This window comes from Seriola dumerili, unplaced genomic scaffold (genome assembly GCF_002260705.1).
Source record: "Seriola dumerili isolate Sdu_G_001 unplaced genomic scaffold, Sdu_1.0 BDQW01000449.1, whole genome shotgun sequence".
Taxonomy (NCBI): Eukaryota; Metazoa; Chordata; class Actinopteri; order Carangiformes; family Carangidae; genus Seriola; species Seriola dumerili.
Window position 1 is genome coordinate 866,035 of NW_019174704.1, and position 21,000 is coordinate 887,034.

Here is a 21,000-nt window from a genome sequence, read left to right on the forward strand (position 1 = left end):
ACATGAAAAAACGTCATAGTATAGTATGGCAAAAAAACATCAAAAAATAGGCTATGTATAGTAAGGCATAAAAACGTCAAGAAATGTCACAGTATAATAATGCATGAAATGTCTTACTATAGTAAGGCATAAAAAGGTCAAAAAACGTCATAGTATTTTGAGGCGAAAAATCGTCAAAAAACGTCATAGTATTGTATGGCAAAAAACATCAAAAAACGTCATAGTATAGTATGGCAAAAAAACATCAAAAAACGTCATAGTATAGAAAGGCATGAAAACGTCAAAAAATAACAGTATAATAAGGCATAAAATGTCTTACTATAGTAAGGCAAAAAATTGTCAAAAAACGTCATAGTATTGTATGGCAAAAAAACATCAAAAAACGTCATAGTATAGTATGGCAAAAAAACATCAAAAAATAGGCTATGTATAGTAAGGCATAAAAACGTCAAGAAATGTCACAGTATAATAATGCATGAAATGTCTTACTATAGTAAGGCATAAAAAGGTCAAAAAACGTCATAGTATTTTGAGGCGAAAAATCGTCAAAAAACGTCATAGTATTGTATGGCAAAAAACATCAAAAAACGTCATAGTATAGTATGGCAAAAAAACATCAGAAAACGTCATAGTATAGAAAGGCATGAAAACGTCAAAAAATAACAGTATAATAAGGCATAAAATGTCTTACTATAGTAAGGCAAAAAATTGTCAAAAAACGTCATAGTATTGTATGGCAAAAAAACATGAAAAAACGTCATAGTATAGTATGGCAAAAAAACATCAAAAAATAGGCTATGTATAGTAAGGCATAAAAACGTCAAGAAATGTCACAGTATAATAATGCATGAAATGTTTTGCTATAATACGGCATAAAAAGGTCAAAAAACATCANGGCAAAAAATTGTCAAAAAATGTCATAGTATTGTATGGCAAAAAAACATGAAAAAACGTCATAGTATAGTATGGCAAAAAAACATCAAAAAATAGGCTATGTATAGTAAGGCATAAAAACGTCAAGAAATGTCACAGTATAATAATGCATGAAATGTTTTGCTATAATACGGCATAAAAAGGTCAAAAAACATCATAGTATTGTATGGAAAAAAACATCAAAAAATGTCACCGTATAATATGGCACAAAATGTCTTGCTATAGCGAGGCATAAAAAGGTCAGAAAACATCATAGCATTGTAAGGCAAAGAATTGTCAAAAAACATCATAGTATAGTATGGCAAAAAACATCAAAGAAACAACATAGGCATAAAAACGGAAAAAATTGTCGAACCCAAGCAGGCACTGAAAGAACATGTAAAGTGGACCAATAATAACCTGAAACCCAGGACTCAAACCCTCAACCCTTTCACTCATGGGCAACAGTACTAACCATTGTACCATATTCCCTACCTAAATTTGAAGCATACTTTAGTAAGGCATAAAAACGTCATACTGTAGTAAAACCTCAAAAAATTCCATTGTGTAGAAGGGCATAGAAATTCCAAAAAAGTGTCACATTATACTAAGGCATAAAATTGTCAAAAAAACTTCGTAGTATTGTATGGCATAAAAAAAGTCAAAAAACTTCATCGTATAGAAAGGCATAAAAATTTCAAAAAACATAATTGTCTTGTAAGGTATACAATCCTCCCGTAAAGTAAGGCTGAAGTACTGAAGGAACCCAAGCAGGCACTGGAAGAACATTTAAAGTCGACAAAATTTTTGCCCATACCCTGTACTCGAACCCTTGACCTTCTTACTCTGGGGCAACAGTGCTAACCATTGTACCATGATGCCTCATGACAAAACAAAGCATACTTTCTTTAGCCATAAAAACGTCCTACTATAGTAAAACCTCAAAAAGCTCGATAAAATAGAAGGGCATAGAAATTCCAATAAATTGTCACATTATAGTAAGGCATAAAATCATCCAAAAAAACATCTTAGTATAGTATGGAAAAAAAAACATCAAAAAACAACATGGTTTAGTAGGGCACAAAAACATCACAGTAAAGTAAGGCTGAAGTACTATGAGGGAACCCGAGCAGGCACTGGAAGAACATGTAAAGTGGACCAACAACAACAACTGTACACCCAGGATTTGAACCCTCAATCTCTTCACGCTTGGGCAAGAGTACTAACCATTGTACCATGTTTCCTACTGAAACATGATGTTTACTTTAGTAATACATAAAAACGTCATACTGTAGTAAAACCTAAAAAAGTTACATAGTATAGAAGGGCATCGGAATTCCAATAAATTGTCACATTATAGTAAGGCATAAAATCGTCAAAAAATGCTATAGTATAGTATGGCAAAAAAAACATCAAAAAACGTCATAGTTTAGTTAGGCAGAAAAATGTCAAAAAATGTCACAGTACTGTATATTAAAGCATAAAATTGTCACAGTAAAGTAAGGCTGAAGCACTATGAAGGAACCCAAGCAGGCACTGGAAGAAGATGTAAAGTGGACCAATATCAACCTGACACCCGGGATTCGAACCCTCAACCTTCACACCCTTGGGCAACAGTACTAACCATCGTCCCATGTTCCCTGCCAAGATTTAATATATACTTTAGTGACTCATAAAAATGTCATACTGTTTTAAAACCTCAAAAAATCACATGGTATAGAAGGGCATAGAAATTCCAAAAAATTGTTACATTATAGTAAGGCATAAAATCGTCAAAAAACGTCACAGTATAGTAAGGCATAAAAATTCCAAAAAACGTCATAGTATATAGTGAGGAATAAAAACGTCAAAAAACGTCACAGTATAATAAGGCATTAACTGTCATACTATAGTAAGGCATCAAAATGTCAAGAAACATCATAGTATAGTAAGGCAAAAGATCGTCAAAAAATGCTATAGTATAGTATGGCAAAAAAACATCAAAAAACGTCATAGTTTAGTAAGGCATAAAAATGTCAAAAAATGTCACAGTACTGTATATTAAAGCATAAAATTGTCACAGTAAAGTAAGGCTGAAGCACTATGAAGGAACCCAAGCAGGCACTGGAAGAACATGTAAGTGGACAATATCAACCTGACACCCGGGATTTGAACCCTCAACCTTCCCACCCTTGGGCAACAGCAGTAACCATTGTACCATGTTCCCTACCAAAACTTAACACATACTTTAGTAACTGATAAAAACGTCATACTGTTTTAAAACCTAAAAAAATTACATGGTATAGAAGGGCATAGAAATTCCAAAAAATTGTTACATTATAGTAAGGCATAAAATCGTCAAAAAACGTCACAGTATAGTAAGGCATAAAAATTCCAAAAAACGTCATAGTATATAGTGAGGAATAAAAACGTCAAAAAACGTCACAGTATAATAAGGCATTAAGTGTCATACTATAGTAAGGCATCAAAACGTCAAGAAACATCACAGTATAGTAAGGCATAAAAATTCCAAAAAACGTCATAGTATAGCATAGTAAAAAAACATCAAAAAACGTCATAGTATTGTATGGCAAAAAACATCAAAAAACATGAAAGTATAGTAAGGCATGAAAACGTCAAAAAATTACAGTATAATAATGCATAAAATGTCTTACTATAGTAAGGCATCAAAACGTTAAAAAACATCATAGTATATTAAGGCATAAAATCGTCAAAAAATGTCATAGTATAGTATGGCAAAAAAAACATCAAAAAACGTCATAGTATAGTATGGCAAAAAAACATCAAAAAACGTCATAGTATAGAAAGGCATGAAAACGTCAAAAAATGACAGTATAATAATGCATAAAATGTCTTACTGTAGTAAGGCATCAAAACATCAAAAAACGTCATAGTATAGTAAGGCAAAAAAATGTCAAAAAACATCATAGTATAGGAAGGCATAAAAACATCAAAAAATATCATAGTATAGTATGGCAAAAAAATGTCAAAAAACGTATTAGTATATAGTAAGGCATAAAAACTTCAAAAAACGTCATAGTATAGTAAGGCAAAAAAATGTCAAAAAACATCATAGTATAGGAAGGCATAAAAACATCAAAAAATGTCATAGTATAGTATGGCAAAAAACATGAAAAACGTCATAGTATTGTACGGCAAAAAACATAAAAAAATGTCCCAGTATAATAAGGCATGAAATGTCTTGCTATAGTAAGGCATAAAATCGTCAAAAAATGTCATAGTATAGTATGGCAAAAAAACATCAAAAACGTCATAGTATTGTAAGGCGAAAAATCGTCAAAAAACGTCACAGTATAATAAGGCATAAAATATCTTGCTATCGTAAGGCATAAAAAGGTCAAAAAACGTCATATTATTGTATGGCAAAAAACATCAAAAAACGTCATAGTATTGTATGGCAAAAAACATAAAAAATATCATAGTATAGTATGGCAAAAAAACATAAAAAAACATCATAGTATTGTATGGCTAAAAACATCAAAAAACGTCACAGTATAATAAGGCATAAAATATCTTGCTATAGTAAGGCATAAAAAGGTCAAAAAACGTCATAGTATTGTAAGGCGAAAAATTGTCAAAAAACGTCATATTATTGTATGGCAAAAAACATCAAAAAATATCATAGTATAGTAAGGCATAAAAATGTCAAGAAATGTCACAGTATAATACGGCACAAAATGTCTTGGTATAGTGAGGCATAAAAAGGTCAAAAAACGTCATAGTATTGTAAGGCAAAGAATTGTCAAAAAATGTCATAGTATAGTATGGCAAAAAAACATCAAAAAAGTCATAGTATAGAAGGGCATAGAAATTCCAAAAAATTGTCACATTATAGTAAGGCATAAAATCGTCAAAAAAAACATCATAGTATAGTATGGCAAAAAACATCAAAAAACAACATAGTTTAGTAAGGCATAAAAACGGAAAAAATCGTCAAACTCAAGCAGGCACTGGAAGAACATGTAAAGTGGACCAATAATAACCTGAGACCCAAGATTTGAACCCTCTACCTTTTCACTCATGGGCAACAGTACTAATCATTCCCTACCTAAATTTGAAGCATACTTTAATAAGACATAAAAATGTCATACTGTAGTAAAACCTCAAAAAGTTACATAGTATAGAAGGGCATAGAAATTCCAATAAATTGTCACATTATAGTAAGGCATAAAATTGTCAAAAAACATCATAGTATAGTATGGCATAAAAGTTACCAAAAATGTCATGGTATAGTAAGGCATAAAAACAATTTAAAAAATGTCATAGTATAGGAAGACATGAAAAGGTCAAAAAACTTCATTGTACAGTATAGCATCAAATCGTCAAAAACCCCAAGGGGGCCCAAGGCATTCGATCCAAGAACTTTCTCACGCTGGGGCGTCAGTACTAACCACAGTACCATAGTACCTCCCTTTGAATCAGTCATACTATAGGAAGACATAAAAACGTCATAGAAAAGTTAAAAATCTTCATAGGATACTATGGCATAAAACGTCAAAATACATCATTACAGTATGGCATCAAACATCATAGTATAGTAAGGCATAAAACGTCATAGTAAAGTAAGTCATAAAAAGTCATAATATAGTAAGGCAACAAAAATGTCCTAGTATAGTAAGTCACCATTTTATGTTCACTCAACATTCTCAGTCTGTGTCACGATGCCTCCCTATGAATAAATCATACTATAGTACCTGGTCGCTAACATGGTTAAATAATAGCAGCTGACCTTTTTTTGGTGACATTAGGTACCACTGTGATATTCTCATATGGCGTGAACCCTCCGATAGCCCCCTGCCCTTTCAGCCAATCAAATGCTAGCATGCCTAAATCGGTTGTCTTGGAGACCGGGCCTCTTGGGGGGCACATTGGAAAGATCTAATATGACTTCACCCTAAACATAGTGCGAATGAGTTCACCTAAATATTGGTAGGGACAATTCTGTCCTCCAAAAATATTGGTAGAGACCTGTCCCTACCGTCCATATTTAAACCGACACCCTTGGCATGCATACACATGTGTGTATATATGCGGAATTTGAAAATGTGACATGCTCGGCAGAATACACACACATTCCTTCTTTCATTTCATCTGAGCCCTGAGAGTCAAAGGGCTCATGGAGCAGCAGCATGAACGGGATCTCTGCTGGTTTGAATGATTGTAGATCTCACCTGAGTGTGCCAGTTTCTTCTCACTATCCTCTTCTCCACTTGTGCTTCTGTCCTTCTTTAAACTCTGTCTCTCTTTACCTTGCCCCCTCCCGTCTCCTCTTTCACACGTTTGCCAGTCTCCTAATTTCATACTCTTTGTCCATCTTTTGGCTTGTTTCCAATGAGTTTGATTGTTCTAATGCCTCCTAATATCCCCAGTATTGAGACACTGACTGATGCCTGTGATTTAATACGCTATGACAGGTTAAATATAACATCCAAAAATTTCCATTTATGAATCAGAATCAGACTTTTATCCCTTCATGGTGACCTTTTGTAATAATTTTCAAGCAAAAGTTAAATTGCTGACCCTGGTTTAATTACCAACTTTTAATCACGCAATAACAAGCTGTTTCTAAACAGTAGTTGCTGTATCAGCATGGCTTTTTTATGCAAAGAGGGATGAAGCCACAATATTGTTCTCATTTTTACAAGAAAGTTATAATTATCGAGTTACCAGGCACAAACAAATTCAGTTGAATACTAATCTTTTTGAAAATGTTCTTATTTCCCACCATAGACAGTTGTGTTCCTTGTTGAATGAAAGGTAATTCAAAAAATACCACAAACACTTCCCATTGGAACTGTTCCATTTTATCCTCTTTTATCACACCAGGACTCGATGTGTGGAAGAGGGCCCTATATGTTCACTATTTGTAACGTGTGACATGAATGAAAAGGAGGGAAAGGAATAGTAGCTAAACAGGGACTTTTCCCGCTCTGTAGCTTGTGACTAAATTTCTCTGGTCTGTTTCCTAACAACTGTAAATTTTTATTTTAATGACTTACCTTAAGCAACTAATTCAAGTTGCTGAAACCTTTACTACATAGGTAGCAGATCATAATATGTTCGTATGAATTGGTTTCAGAACGTTCATATGGTCATTTTAGAGGGTATAATGTGTCGTGTCACAACCCACTTAAAGAGCAGTAGATGGTGATTGGCACATCTTAACAGGGATGTTGAAGGAAGCAGCACTAGGCAGGCCTGCCTGTGCCCTGTCAGTCAGAGCTAAGAAGATGTAATGATACACACCTGTTTTCAACATCTCATAACCCTGTGGAACATGAATAAAACGATACAAAGCAGTTCTCAGAGAAAAACATCACGGAAACAATGATTTTAAACAATTTTGACATTTTGACACCATTAATTAATCATTCAAAATGACTAGCCTGAAGAAAAGACGACACTTGAGGGCATACTTGATGAAAATGAATGAATTAGAAAGTCTGTAATATTAGCATGGGTCGCTAAAGGTCTCAGAGGTATATGTGCTCATTGGAGCTTGTGTTGCTTTATTTGCATAACCTGATTCAGAAAATTGACAAATTAAACACGAAGACTGGACTAAAATCACTGATTAAAGAAAATGCAACTGTCAATGTTGAGTGTTTATGTGAAGATATGGCCTGAAGTTTAAGATAGCAAAGATAATGTTGTAAAACACTGTAAAACACAGTGTGTGATTAATTCTGAATGAGCAGTTCTACCTTCTCTCTCTCTAAGTTTATCATCCAGGGAGAGCTTCCGAACATTATGACTCTACCCTCAGAGTTCTGTGTTGCCTTATCTGTAAACATGGGCCATAACTACAATAGATATAAATTATAAGAATTTCTATTCTCTGGATATGAATACATTATATGATAGAATACAGAAAACATTTCTTTCTTCATCAGACTAGACTGTTATCTGCCATGCTGTTACAACTCCAAGGACTTCATAGCAACAAAAAAACACAGACAGCATTTGTTGTCTTATTTTTATTATCAGGCAAGGTAAGGCTTTAATACCACACTACCTCAACCTCACGTTCAGTAGTGGAGGATAAGGGTTTTAAGTTTATAACCTTGCAAGCCAAGCCCTGTCACCCTGCATCTATTTTGTTGTTACTTGCTCAGCATCTCTATAATTCATGCGTAATTCAGGACTTCAGCTAGTAGGCCACACCAGATTTTACCTCACTGTGAGGAAATACCATTCGCTGCATTATTTAAAAGGGTTAAATCCCTGACATCTCTGGGTCACTGTTACAGTAATGCAGTTTACAATGTACAGTATATACAGTGCCGTATAGTAGTCCTGCCATCACAGGAAGCTGATTCTAGTAACAGATGTAACATTGACTTCACAAGTAAAGCAGCTGCACACCTTTTCAATAAATCATAGCAAAGTGTAAGGTCACTGAGCCGTTAAACAGTGAATACTACACAGAAGCATTTTTGCCCTGATTAGCTGCTTTAGCTTTAGCACATGTGTGACTGTAAGTGGCTCCTCAGGGGACGGCAAAATTGGGAATTGAAGTGAAGGCGCTTCGAAAAAAACATTGCGCACAGCAAAGCAATTCAAACACGAATTAAGAAAAACTTGCAGTCAGCAATAGACACATGCATTTGTGTTAATTTCAGTATACACTGAGAGGGGAGAGAAAGGCACACCATGATTGTTATTTCACCCAGTTGCTGTGCACAATGAGACTATCATTTCATTACAGCATCTTTACTAGCTAATAGTTATATTTTCTGCACCAGCGATCCACATCATATGGACAGAGCTGTTTCCACTCTCCATCTCTCACTCTTGCTATCTCTGCCCATCAGAGCCCATTTTTAGAAACCGCACACATCACATCCTCTGGGGTGTGAATGGTTTCTACACTTGGGCTTGCATGGCTTATTTATTTATCTTATCTTTAGATGTTCCTGTCCCTGTCCAGGCATGCAGTCGTCTGCAGCTTGCTGTGTACTGCAAAAGTTTGAAGACATTTTTAATTGGACACCAGGAATAACATTAAAGTTGCTTTGAAATGCATGGAATCAAAAATTCATCTGAGACATATTTAAGAGAGAAGTCGCCTTCTCCGCTCGCAGGGGAGAGTTAGAGACAGGCAGTTGTTGGGGGGGGGGGGGGGTTTTGTGGGGGGGGGGGGGGGGTGATTTGTGTGTGGGTGTGTGAGGATTTTTTGTGTATCTGGTTAGATTGAATTGTGTAGTTCGATTTTCAATACTGTATCATAAGTGTCATTATTTACATACATTCCCCTAAACTCTTTGCGTGCTTCCTGGACTTCTTGGTGAATAGATTAGGGTGTTGTGGCATTTTTTAATTTCAAAGTGTGGTTTGTAAAACTCTGTATGCATTAAAGGCCACCTGCTCTCCTTATAGATGTGAGGAACGTTGGATAAAATGATTTTTGTGATCGTTTTGAGTGCTTTTACATGGCTTTTTAAATTGTGTTTTAATACAGGTATATGATGTTTCAGAGCATCATTTAGAAGTAAAAAAAAAAACAATAAAAAAACTTTGTTATCCCTGATTATGTTTTGCCTAGAGCAATATCAAAGCCAGTGTTTTATCTCCCTCCAAAATCCTTCTTTGCCCATTAAAACAAATCAACTGAGACATTATTTCATAAGCTTGATAAAAAAGGGCCTGGAGTCAGATTTGGTCAGGGAGATATGCCAGAGTCCCAGTTAAATAGCTTTAGTATTGTATTGCTATCTCCTCTGATGCTATCATGAACAATTTCATTTATTTTTGGCCTGCCAATGCTCCGAGACCTCGGAATCCATGAGAGAAGCCTCATGCCACTGAGGAATCAAAGAGCTAATTCCCTTTTTCTCATTCCATCATTTCATAGTTAATAGAAATACTCAAGACTTACCCTTGTGTGTGTGATGTATCGCAGATCATGCCTCTTTTTTTTTCTTCTGTTTTCTTCTCACTCTCACTGCATTTTCACTGCATTCACTTTATTTCGTGCAGGATGGGTATCAGGGTGATCTATCTGTGCCAAAAACTGTGACGTAATAACTTCAGTATGAGAGCAGAGCAAGGCAAAATTGCAAAGTCAGCCTCAATAACGTGGAAACAATGGAGTTAAGTGGATTGGGTTAGCTGGACGATCAAAAATATGAGGCCTGGATCAAATAACTGACTCTGATATGTGTAAGGTTTGCACAAACGTGTTCGCTCCTCTTCACTGGAAGTGTTTGCACACACAAGTCTGAGTGTTGTTGCTGTGTGAATTTGCCCTGTAGACCCTGAGATGTATTATATGATGTGGTACCAAAGGAAAAGCTCATGGGGTGTAAAATAAAAGCAAAGGATTCATTCTCTGGGGAAAGTGATTGCTGTAGATGTAATTGCACTCTCCTTTAAATTTCAATATCCTGTGTACAAGAGGAAATGTGATTCCGTTGGTGGCACAAGGGGAAAGATCTGTGGGTTACCAATAAAATGAGGTTTCATCCTCTGGGACTCAACACAATGACTCAAATTCAAATTTTGAACCTCAAGTAGAGGAGGTTATTTAGTCGTGGCTTTATCACTTCGGAAATGTACCTAAAATTAAGTTACTTCTGTCTGCCCCTGACATGACCTGCCTTTATTTCATCCCATCTCGACTAATATAATTTACTACTATTACACTTAGTCAAGAGGCACTTAATCGTCTGCAGTTTGTCCAAAATGCAGCTGCCAGGCTTTTTAACTGGGAGAGCACATTAATCTAACTTCTCCTTATAGGCTTGGGAATTCATTTGAAGATTTTATTGATTGCCTCTGATATGAGGTGATGATGATGATGATGATGATGATGATGATGATGATGATGATGATGATGATGTGGAATGACCCTCCAAACTACATGAAAGTTTTGGAAATATAGTGTTTTTTTGGAGAAAAATATCCCAGTATATTGTAAGGTTGTGAGCACCCAACTCCATTTTCACCAAGAGGAACAAGAGATGTCAGAGTGTGAGGGTGTTGAAAGCAGCCACTGAAGAGTCTGCTTTAATAATTCAGAGCAACTAAATAGGTCACACAAGTATTAATTAAAGAGAGCAGGGGTATGGGGGAAGGAGAGGAAGAGGGAAGGTAGAGTGAAAGACGGATGGACACATAATAGTAGTTATGGCAGAGAAATATCCGAGAGGAAGGAAAGAGTGCAATCAAATGGAAAAAAGCGGTGGGAGAAAGGGAGATAAAAACAGAACATGTTAGAGAGGAAGAGCTGGGGAAAAAAGGAGACAAGACCAGAGAAGGGAGAGGAGAGGAGAGGAGGAAGGAGGTGTGATATAACGGTCTATATTTTATGCACTAATCAATGAAACAGCGTGGGAGTTCCCTCTAAATTGTTCTGTCAAACATGATTTTATTCATCATCCTGTGTGGCCTCATCATCACCGCCATCCCACACACACGCGCACGCACACACGCACGCACGCACGCACGCACACACGCACACACTGTACATGCTCATGCAAATCAAACATGTTAATTCACTTTCTAGCTGCTAAACCTACCCATCATCAGCATTCGACAGAGTAATGGTCATGGAGACTAATGCAAAAGAGAAGTCAACTTCCATGCATGCAATCAAACGATACAACAATAATCGCTCAGGAAAACTCAAAAAAACATGCATGCAAATCCCCACCGCAGCAAACATGCAAAGTCGAAACAAGCACTGCAACCATCACAGACGATTATTAAGTTGCATGTTGAGATACTGAAAAACATCCACGATTGTCGCTTAATCCATCTCCTGCTGTTGCCTAAAATGGAATCACTACACATGCACGTTGAGAGAGACTGAACATTTCTTTTTATCAGTTTTATGATGTAAGACTAAAAATATTCTGTTGTTTGTCTTGAGGCAGGAAAGTGTGTTGCAAGTCTTGGCCTCCTCCTTCACAGAAGAGCAAGTTCACACTTCAATACACCCATCGTGTTGAGCTGTCAGAGCGCCGAGATAATCCAGCACTGCTAGCTTGCTATGTACAAAATACAGCATCCTGACTGTGTTGCACTACGGTATAAAAGCTATCATTTTGTAGCCCTAAAGAATACGTGGTTATAGAAAAGTAATAATGCCATTCATGTTTTAAAAACAAGCTGTATATGTTGATTTTCAGGCGCTTTCTTCCCACTTTCTTCCATAATATATGATGACTTCCGCTGTGGTGCAGGGAGCCATAAAAACAACTTGATTATTATTCCAACGCCCATTTAGACACATGCACACAAGCTCACATGGTGATAATTCTGAATGTCTTTTTTTTGTAAAGTTACTTTTCAAATTGCTGTTTTAATTGAGTTTTAGCAGGCTTTTTAATGGTGAGTGGCTCCTCTTAAAACGTGCACTAACCCCAGCTGTCTCCGGTCTCTCCTCGTCTCTTCATCTCCTTCCTCTCCTCTCTCTCTGAGACCAATGCTCTTATGCCCTGAAGTCAGCAGACATGACAACTGCACCAGAGCAGACAGTAGGCAGTGGATTATGCAAGAGCCAAGTTTCATGGTCTTTGGTTGAGATTAATATTAATGGACTTGCTTCTTGTCCCTTTGCAGGGTTTTATTGGGTTTTAGTGGTGAAAATGGAGGGCAAGCCTGGTTATTTAATCATTCCTGCTCTTGGTGTTAATAATTTACTTGCTCATGGGACAAAACATAATAAAGTTGACTCATTTATTTAGTCACATATATAAGGGGTTTCACCAGTTACTATGGAAGATGGTATGTTTAACTATGTTTCATAATTCATAGTTTTAACTGGCTTTTTCATAATTCAGTTATTGTCAAGAATACCGTTCCAAGACATCAGCATGTGCCTCTGCTCAAGGGTCAATCAAAAGTGGATGCAGGGAATCCTTTGAAACAGATGACAGATAGATAGGTGCACTGAGCAGCTGAGTTTGTGCAGCTGTGTGAGTGCTCATGAATCAAGGTTAAGTAAAAATCAGTTAAAAGAATTCACTATGCACCATTTGTCCTGAGTGTTTCACGCTGAATTTATTACAAGTGAGGGGTCAAGAAGAGGGCAGAGCATGCAAGAGGATAATTTTAAACATAAAACAATAATAATACTAATATGTGACAAAAATTCATACAGGTACTTGAAAAAGCAGCAAAGCACAAAAAAGAAAATTACAAGGATTTGAGCCACCCACATGAACTGAGTAATTATGACATAGCTGCTACTTGACAGTGTCATGGCAATTAGATGTCAGGTCCACTGACTTTAGCTCATTAATTCTCACCTGTCTAGTCCAATGAGCTCATGCCTTTTCTCCTATATAGTATATGAAAGTAAGTGTTGAATGGATCTGGCACTCCCAAAGCCAGAAGTCGTAAAAAAGCATTTTTTAAAAACACATTCATACTGTAAATGCATACACATAAGACATTTAGCACGGCCAATGAGAATCGTCCTTTCCTTGTGGATAACCACATATTTTTCATTTTTATGTCTCCGTGCCGGCGACAGACGTGGCCCGAGGCGTGTTGGGTTGTCCGTCCATCCGTCCCATTCTTGTGAGCGCGATATCTCAGAATGCCTTGAGAGAATTTCTTCACATTTGATACAAACGTCCACTCGGAGTCAAGGATGAACTGATTAGATTTCAGTGGTCAAAGGTCAAAGGTCATTGTAACCTCACAAAAAAACTCACATGCTATTTATCACACATTTATTACATTCATCACTCAAATGTCTAATAATAATTCTATAATAATAATGATGAAATGAAATGATTAGGTGATGACATTTTATATCCAAACAGTCAATGTCATCATGATGTTTCTGCAAAAACACTTTTCTGGCCGTTATCCAGTGCCATAACTCAGGAACAGAAGGGGAGCTTGTGACCATATTTCCTGCATCTTGACTGACTGGTGGAGGCAAACAACCGCAAGGTGGTAATTCTAGTTAGTCAGTGGACCAAAGACCAATTGCTGTGTCTGCTGTCAGCAAAATGTAAAATGGTGACAAATGCGAACCTAATCATGCTAAGTGATTAATTAACTGTACTGTACGAGATCCAGATGGGGGATGATTATAAATATACATACGATACAGACAATTAACAGTCCCATATAATTCCTGTGCTCTATCTCAGATGGTTACACTACAGATGACATAGAGTTCTACTGGCGAGGAGGAGACAACGCGGTGACGGGGGTGGACAAGATTGAACTCCCCCAGTTCTCCATTGTGGATCATAAGCTCATCTCCAAGAATGTCGTCTTCTCCACAGGTAACGTCCTGAACAGCGTTTGAAGTGCATGAAATTCTCCTGTCACAAAACAAGTTGCTTGTATTAATTAAATGTTACAAGTTTGAACACACAAACAGCAACATCAGCACAACACAATGCAGCCTAATATTCTTATCGCTAAAATAAATGTTATCTTTGACTATGTATGTTCAGTGTTTGTACACACACTAACACATGTGCACACACATACACCCACACACACACACACACTTAATTACTTGGCCTTTAATTCCATTAAAACAACCCTTAATTATTTTCTGCCACTTCAGGGATATTGCATTTTATTATTGTTATGTTTCTGCAAGGAAGACAATACGGCAACTCATACATATTGACTCATTTCGCTGTTCGCGCTTATTGATATGAAAAGCAGCATTCACTTGTCTGCGTACAAAATAAAAAAAAAAAACTGAACACAGTTTCCAGAAATGCAAAATGTTATGTAAATGTACGAACGCACATACAAACCCTCGAATGAAGCGCTGTCCTGGGAGACAGAAGACACCATGACTTATTTAACAGCAATAAACAGAAAGAATGCAGTCTGATGCTGTGAAATATTCATTTCTTCGGCATTTTCATATTCATGAATTTGTCATGCAAGCAAGCAATTGTAAGCGGGACAGTGGTTGAGCTGAATACGGTTTCTGGGGTTGCCACTGTATTGAATGAGAGCAAAACATTAATACAATGAGAACGTAGAGAGTCCACCAATCAGAGCTTGTTTTGTCTGCGGGGGGTCACATATTCCACACAACCTTATTAGAAACATAATGTTTACCGATGAATGCACAATGTTTGTATGTATGTATGTGTGTGTGTTTGTTTACCATTAACATGCATGGTCCCCGCTGTGTTCCCGATTTTATCACCTAATACAGAAATATGGTTGACGGGGGATTCCGTTTTAACGTGCTGTCTATTCAGATATGGAGAGACCAACCTGGGGGTCACACAGAAACGCAAACATCAGCACAAGTGCCCGGGCATTTATCCAATATAAGTGTCATGTTTCACTCTAAGGATAGGCAATGTCATTGTTGCGTTTATGAATAATAAATATTCTCCATTGCCCCTCTGTCCTGTTATTTTCTACCCAAGCTGTCTCCTCACTTCATAAAGAAATAATTCATTGATTCTCTCGGTGACTCATGCTAACATGAGCTAACAGAAATAGCAGATCTAAGTGGTGGCATTCCAAGAGGAGCTGAGTCTAGTGGATTGGTTGTGCTTTCATTTAAAAGACTGAATCCTCCTTCCTTGTCCGTCTTCTGTAACTTTCAAATAAGTGACATATTGTACTGCATTCTAGCCCTTCTTGTGGTTATGCTTATTGTCCCCCATCCAGTTGTAATTTGGTTACGCAACTCAAACCAAAATACAGCCAATTCCCCTGAGGAGTGAAATGTGTCTCGCTATTAGACTTTGCCCTTACCAAAACCCTGCAGTGGGATTATTTCAAATAGAGCAGATATGAGCAAAAAAAAAAAAAAAAAAAAAAAAAAAAAAACAGACAAACCATCAAACCTCTTCAATTGTGTGCCTCTGCAATAGACAACCCAGGGATGAGGGACCATACTCAGGATGGGCAAGAGCAGCCCACAGTCTTACTGCATGTAAGACACCATACAAGATGGGAGTCCTGGCACAATTAGCTTGTTGGTTGCGGATTAGTCAATCTATTGAAAACTAGTCAATGATAATGGTATCAATTAATCAACTGTTTTGGTCATTTACCAAACATTCACTGGTTCCAGCCTCGATTCGCTGCTCTTCATTGAATATCTTTCTAACCTGTTGTTATGACTAGGTGCACAAAATGATTTCAACACAAAAATATCCTACCAATAACTCACTTTGGTTGCCTTTAATCATCGAAACATACATATCATATCCTTAATCAGTAAGATTTAGTGTCTAAATTTAACCATACCTTTACCATAGAGTTCAGATGCCATCACTATTTTCTGACAAATTATCTGGTTTGTTTGTTTTTTGCTAGGTCTGAATTTATCTGAGGGCAATCCAAAATATACACTGTATCTCTAAAATAGCATATTGAAGAAACAGAAAGTCCTGGAGACCTAGTATCTGAGGCAAATAGTGTGGACATACGTCACCTAACACTGCCTCTGCTTTCTATTTTCCTTCCCCCTTCCCGTCTGTGCAGGTGCTTACCCTCGTCTGTCCCTGAGTTTTAAGCTGAAGAGAAACATTGGGTACTTCATCCTGCAGACATACATGCCTTCTATCCTCATCACCATCCTCTCCTGGGTTTCCTTCTGGATCAACTATGATGCGTCTGCTGCCAGAGTGGCTCTAGGTGAGGCCTGCAATACAAATCTAAATAGATAGGCATGATGCATTAAAATAGGGGTGGGCACTCGGAAGAAGATTCGACTTGCACTGAAACACATTGACCAAGGAAATCCAAGTAAAAGCAATATATAGATTTTTTTCCCCAATTTCTCCTCATTACCATCACATCAGTCATTTGAAGGGTAATTAGAAACATGTTTGGGGAAACCAACATATGTCACATAAAATCAGACAGGAAAATCAGTTGCAGATCTAAACACTAAATATACGGACAAGGACAGAAAAGCTTTATATTGTGGTAGACCTCATGGATAAATATCCCATATCAAATAAAGTCTTTGCTGCAAGAATTTCTGGTGAATAGGTGAAACCTCTTCTACAGTATTCATCACCACAGTTGCACTTTTCAGCGCTGTGAAGCCCATGATATTAATTTAATTTAATTCATTCATGATTTCATTCATTAATTACTGTGCTTTGTATCTTCATCAATCCCAGACATGAATTTTATTCAGTCTTCAAAGAGAGCAGAACAACACTGCGCTGATCCACAACTACATTATGTTTTACTCCTTTTTCAATCACCATTGGTTTTAACAGGGTGAAATATCCATCCCAGTACAAGAAGAGTTACTTTAGCTCAGAAACGTAAGATGATGGATGACAAGGTTGATTTATTTCCACTTTGAATTGAGAGCCTTTCTGCATTTTCCTGAAAGTCACAATTCGGCCCCGTCGTTCTTGATTATGTAAACCCTGTGAAGCCTGTGAGGTTTGCAGTCGGCTAACTTACTCCGTGTTTATCTGAAGCTCCCTGTCTTCCTTTCACCCAATTCCATCCACCCAGCTTCATTCATCCTTCTACCCATCCCTTGCTTTAGTCGACAAGGCAATTTCACTGATTGACGACTGAGCTGCATTTAGTGATCCAGGGGGGAAGGCATGCATGGGATTTAATGAAAGAAAAAAAAAAAAAAAGGTAATGCTCCATAATGGAGGCAGGTCAGCAGAGTTGGGAAATATTCGATCACCCCCCAATCTACACTAGATTCGGGAACCACTTTGCTCTGACCTGGTTTCAGGCATTAAAGTGGACCTGTAATGGCTGCATCACATGGCCACTGTGCTGCAGAAATCCTTTGTTGTTATTGTTAAGCTCTTGCAGCAACAGCTTGGGAGAATTGCCTGAATCCTATTTTGAGCGTTGGTCACCTGACAGCTATGTGACAGCTGTATAATAATTTAGTAATTGTTTACTAAGGCTCTCCATAGAAATTGCCTTAAATAATCTCACTGTGTGTGCTTTCAAAGTCGAACGCACAGGTGCATGTGGGAGGATTCGTGAGCGCTATAGGAGCTGAGAAAACAACTATTTAATCATGTATAGAAAATCACATTTAAGCTTCAGAATCAGGCTTCTCATGCCAGTTATAATTCCTGCATATAGATAATACCATAGACACACACTTTTGTAAGCACATGCAAAAAAAAAAAAAAAGAAGATATTAAATTACTTCTAGTGAGAGTTGGCGTGTCACTTATAATAAGCACAAACTCAACACATTGATATGCCAAGTCAATCTGACAGTAACTATCCCCGCAGCTTGCTGGGTGAGGCTTTTGAAACTGTCTACAACTTTTCTCAGTAGGAGTTCTCCACTAATGAACAAGACCAAGGTTGATATTTGAATTTCAAATTGCCGCACTGCTTCAGGTGCCCGTCTTTTAGCTTATCTACCAGTGCGTGGTTTGAAGGCATGAAGGGTAAGCCCCCTTGGTTTCATTGATCCTGACAGGCTTAGTTAAGCAAAGACATGGTATCAAGTCGATCACAAAGATGTCTTGCAGTCAGGAGGATTAAAACGGTCACACATTCAGTCTGAATAGTACAGTAAGGAAGGGTTTCATGTGATTGGTTCTATTGATTTCATTTAATTAAAATTTCCGAGTGCTCCCTCCACTTATTTATGGTTAGCACAAACTGTATTACTCTTTTTACCTTTAACATTCTTGATTCTTAAAATTTCTGATACAACGTGATGGACATGATCTTTCTCTATCAGGTATTACCACGGTGCTCACCATGACTACCATTAACACCCATCTGAGAGAAACCCTCCCCAAAATCCCCTACGTCAAGGCCATAGACATGTACCTCATGGGCTGCTTCGTCTTTGTCTTCCTTGCTCTGCTGGAGTACGCACTGGTAAACTACATCTTCTTTGGACGGGGCCCTCAGCGTCAGAAAAAGGCAGCTGAGAAATCAATGACAGCCAACAATGAAAAGATGAGGATGGATCCAAACAAGGTAAGAAAAGCTTGTCTCTGTAGTTTTTTTTATGTTGAATTTTTCTTTTTTCTTTTTTTTTTCAGGATCTGCATATGAAGAGGCAAGCACATACTCTAGCTGAGTTCCGATGTGCTCTTTTTTTTTGTTCTGGATTCACCGAATCACATATTTTCTTTAGTTTGCCATGAAATTTTTTACTTTAATTATTCATAAAGCTGTCTAAGGAGCTCAGAATAATTACTCACAAAGAAAAGAAATTTCACCACTTCAAATAGAGGGCTGACCTAATGTTTCCTGCCTTCGCTGTGCTAAGGAAAGCCAGCCTAATAAGCTTGTACTATCCCTGTTTGAAATCCAAATGTGACACGTTGCCAGCTGAAACAGAGGGAAAGAAGGTCTCTGAGCCACTTGGCTCTTTGTCTTGGTAGAAGGCGTCGCATTCACCTTCCCATTTTGTGCTACCAGCTGACACGAACCAATCCCTTATGAGAAGAGATGCAAGATGGCCACAATAACGTGGCTGCACATGGACGTGCTGATATCAGTTGAATACAAAACACTGACTAGAACTGATGAAAAAACAAATGGAGAAATGGCAAGTGAAGGTGAAGGTGGAAAGTAAAACTAGATATTTGAATCCACTGATGAGAGGATGCTTTATTCAAGTGCAGTACTAAAAACTGTGTAGTTCATGTACACAAGTATTTGTAGTTACTTGTGAACACAGGGATTTCATAAAATGTACATTATGTCCAACTTATGGCCGCCTACACAAATGCAGTCTCCATCCACAACTTTTCAGTTGCTCAAGTAACCATGGCAATTCTTCTTTGCTTGCAGTGGCTGGTGGGGAATGTGGTTGGCAGAGATGATACTCTGTATGCAAGAATGAAACAAAGAGATCTCGATGGTCATGACTCGATGTGGGAGCCAATCTTTGTGGATGACGCAGCAATTGGACTGGGTGATCAAAAGAATAAGGTACAGCAAAAACCTGTCAAAAATGTCAAACTGGGTTAAACCACTACTATGAATTTAGAACATAAACTACCACACTATTATTTTAAAGTGATAGCAGTTTCTTTGGAGTTGTGTTTTTTGACCACATGGAGAATGTGAGACCAATATTCACTCTCCTATTAGGTCTGTTTTAGTCTCAACTAGCACCTGAGGAAAACTTTTGGGTCTTTAGCTTGTGATTGTTTCACTATGTTCACCAGCTAGTTGCTAACTTTGTCTGTCTGCTGTTTGGTGATGGGCAGGAAAAATCAAAATAATGAGCTCAAAGACACTAAAACGCTTCATAAATAATGATAAGGAGTGACCCTTTTGACATTACATGCAATGAAATGTTAAATGTAATTAAATAATATATTCTAAAGAATATATTCTTATGACCTCCACCTTTTTGAAATGCCGATTTTTTTTTAACTTAATTTTACTTTTGAACAGATGGACCCACATGAAAACATCCTTTTGGGCACCTTGGACATCAAGAATGACATGGGCGTTTCAGAGCTGGCTCTGGGTCTCAATGACCCACGAAATACCATGCTGACATATGACAGCTCAACTTTACAGTACCGCAAAGCAGGGCTGGCCAGGCACAACTTTGGGCGAAATGCGCTGGAGCGCCACATGACTCAAAAGAAGAGCCGACTACGGAGGCGCGCTTCACAGCTTAAAATCACCATCCCAGACTTGACTGACGTAAACTCTATTGACAAATGGTCGAGGATGATCTTCCCAACAGTCTTTTCCTTCTTCAACATCATTTACTGGCTTTACTATGTCAATTAAAAAGAAAAAAGAACATCAGTGAGGGCAAGAACAAACAGCAAAATATGTTGCTCATTTCTTGTTTGTATCTGGTTTGTTTCATTTTAATGTGATCTTGTAACACTGGACTGAATTACTATATTCAGGACTGGATCCATCATATCTTGGAATACCACATTTGCTGGCTAACACGTGAAAACCTTATAGAAGAGAGATTACAAACATATAAGGTGCCTGTTCCTGAGTAATTGTTCAAAATTTTACATATTTTGTGAATTGTGTATCTTACCATTTTTTAAAATGTTTGCATATTTTTTATGTTTTTATTATGTTAGATTTACAATTTACATAATTCATTGCCAAAATACCATATCAGTTAGATACAAATTAACATGTTGACATATTAGT

General features: G+C 37.4%; 1 protein-coding gene across 2 annotated transcripts in view; it reads left to right on the top strand.

Annotated features, from left to right (window-relative positions):
- LOC111234376 (gamma-aminobutyric acid receptor subunit beta-2) overlaps positions 1-20,613 on the top strand; it is a 71,953-nt gene extending 51,340 nt beyond the window's left edge. The window contains exons 6-10 of one of the 2 annotated variants that reach the window (XM_022762437.1): positions 14,046-14,183; positions 16,375-16,527; positions 18,587-18,831; positions 19,654-19,794; positions 20,266-20,613. In XM_022762437.1, the coding sequence (XP_022618158.1) occupies positions 14,046-14,183; positions 16,375-16,527; positions 18,587-18,831; positions 19,654-19,794; positions 20,266-20,613 (1,025 nt within the window). The remainder of the gene's footprint in view (positions 1-14,045; positions 14,184-16,374; positions 16,528-18,586; positions 18,832-19,653; positions 19,795-20,265) is intronic. The other variant, XM_022762438.1, reaches the window with a different exon arrangement.
- Positions 20,614-21,000: the final 387 nt, after the last annotated feature.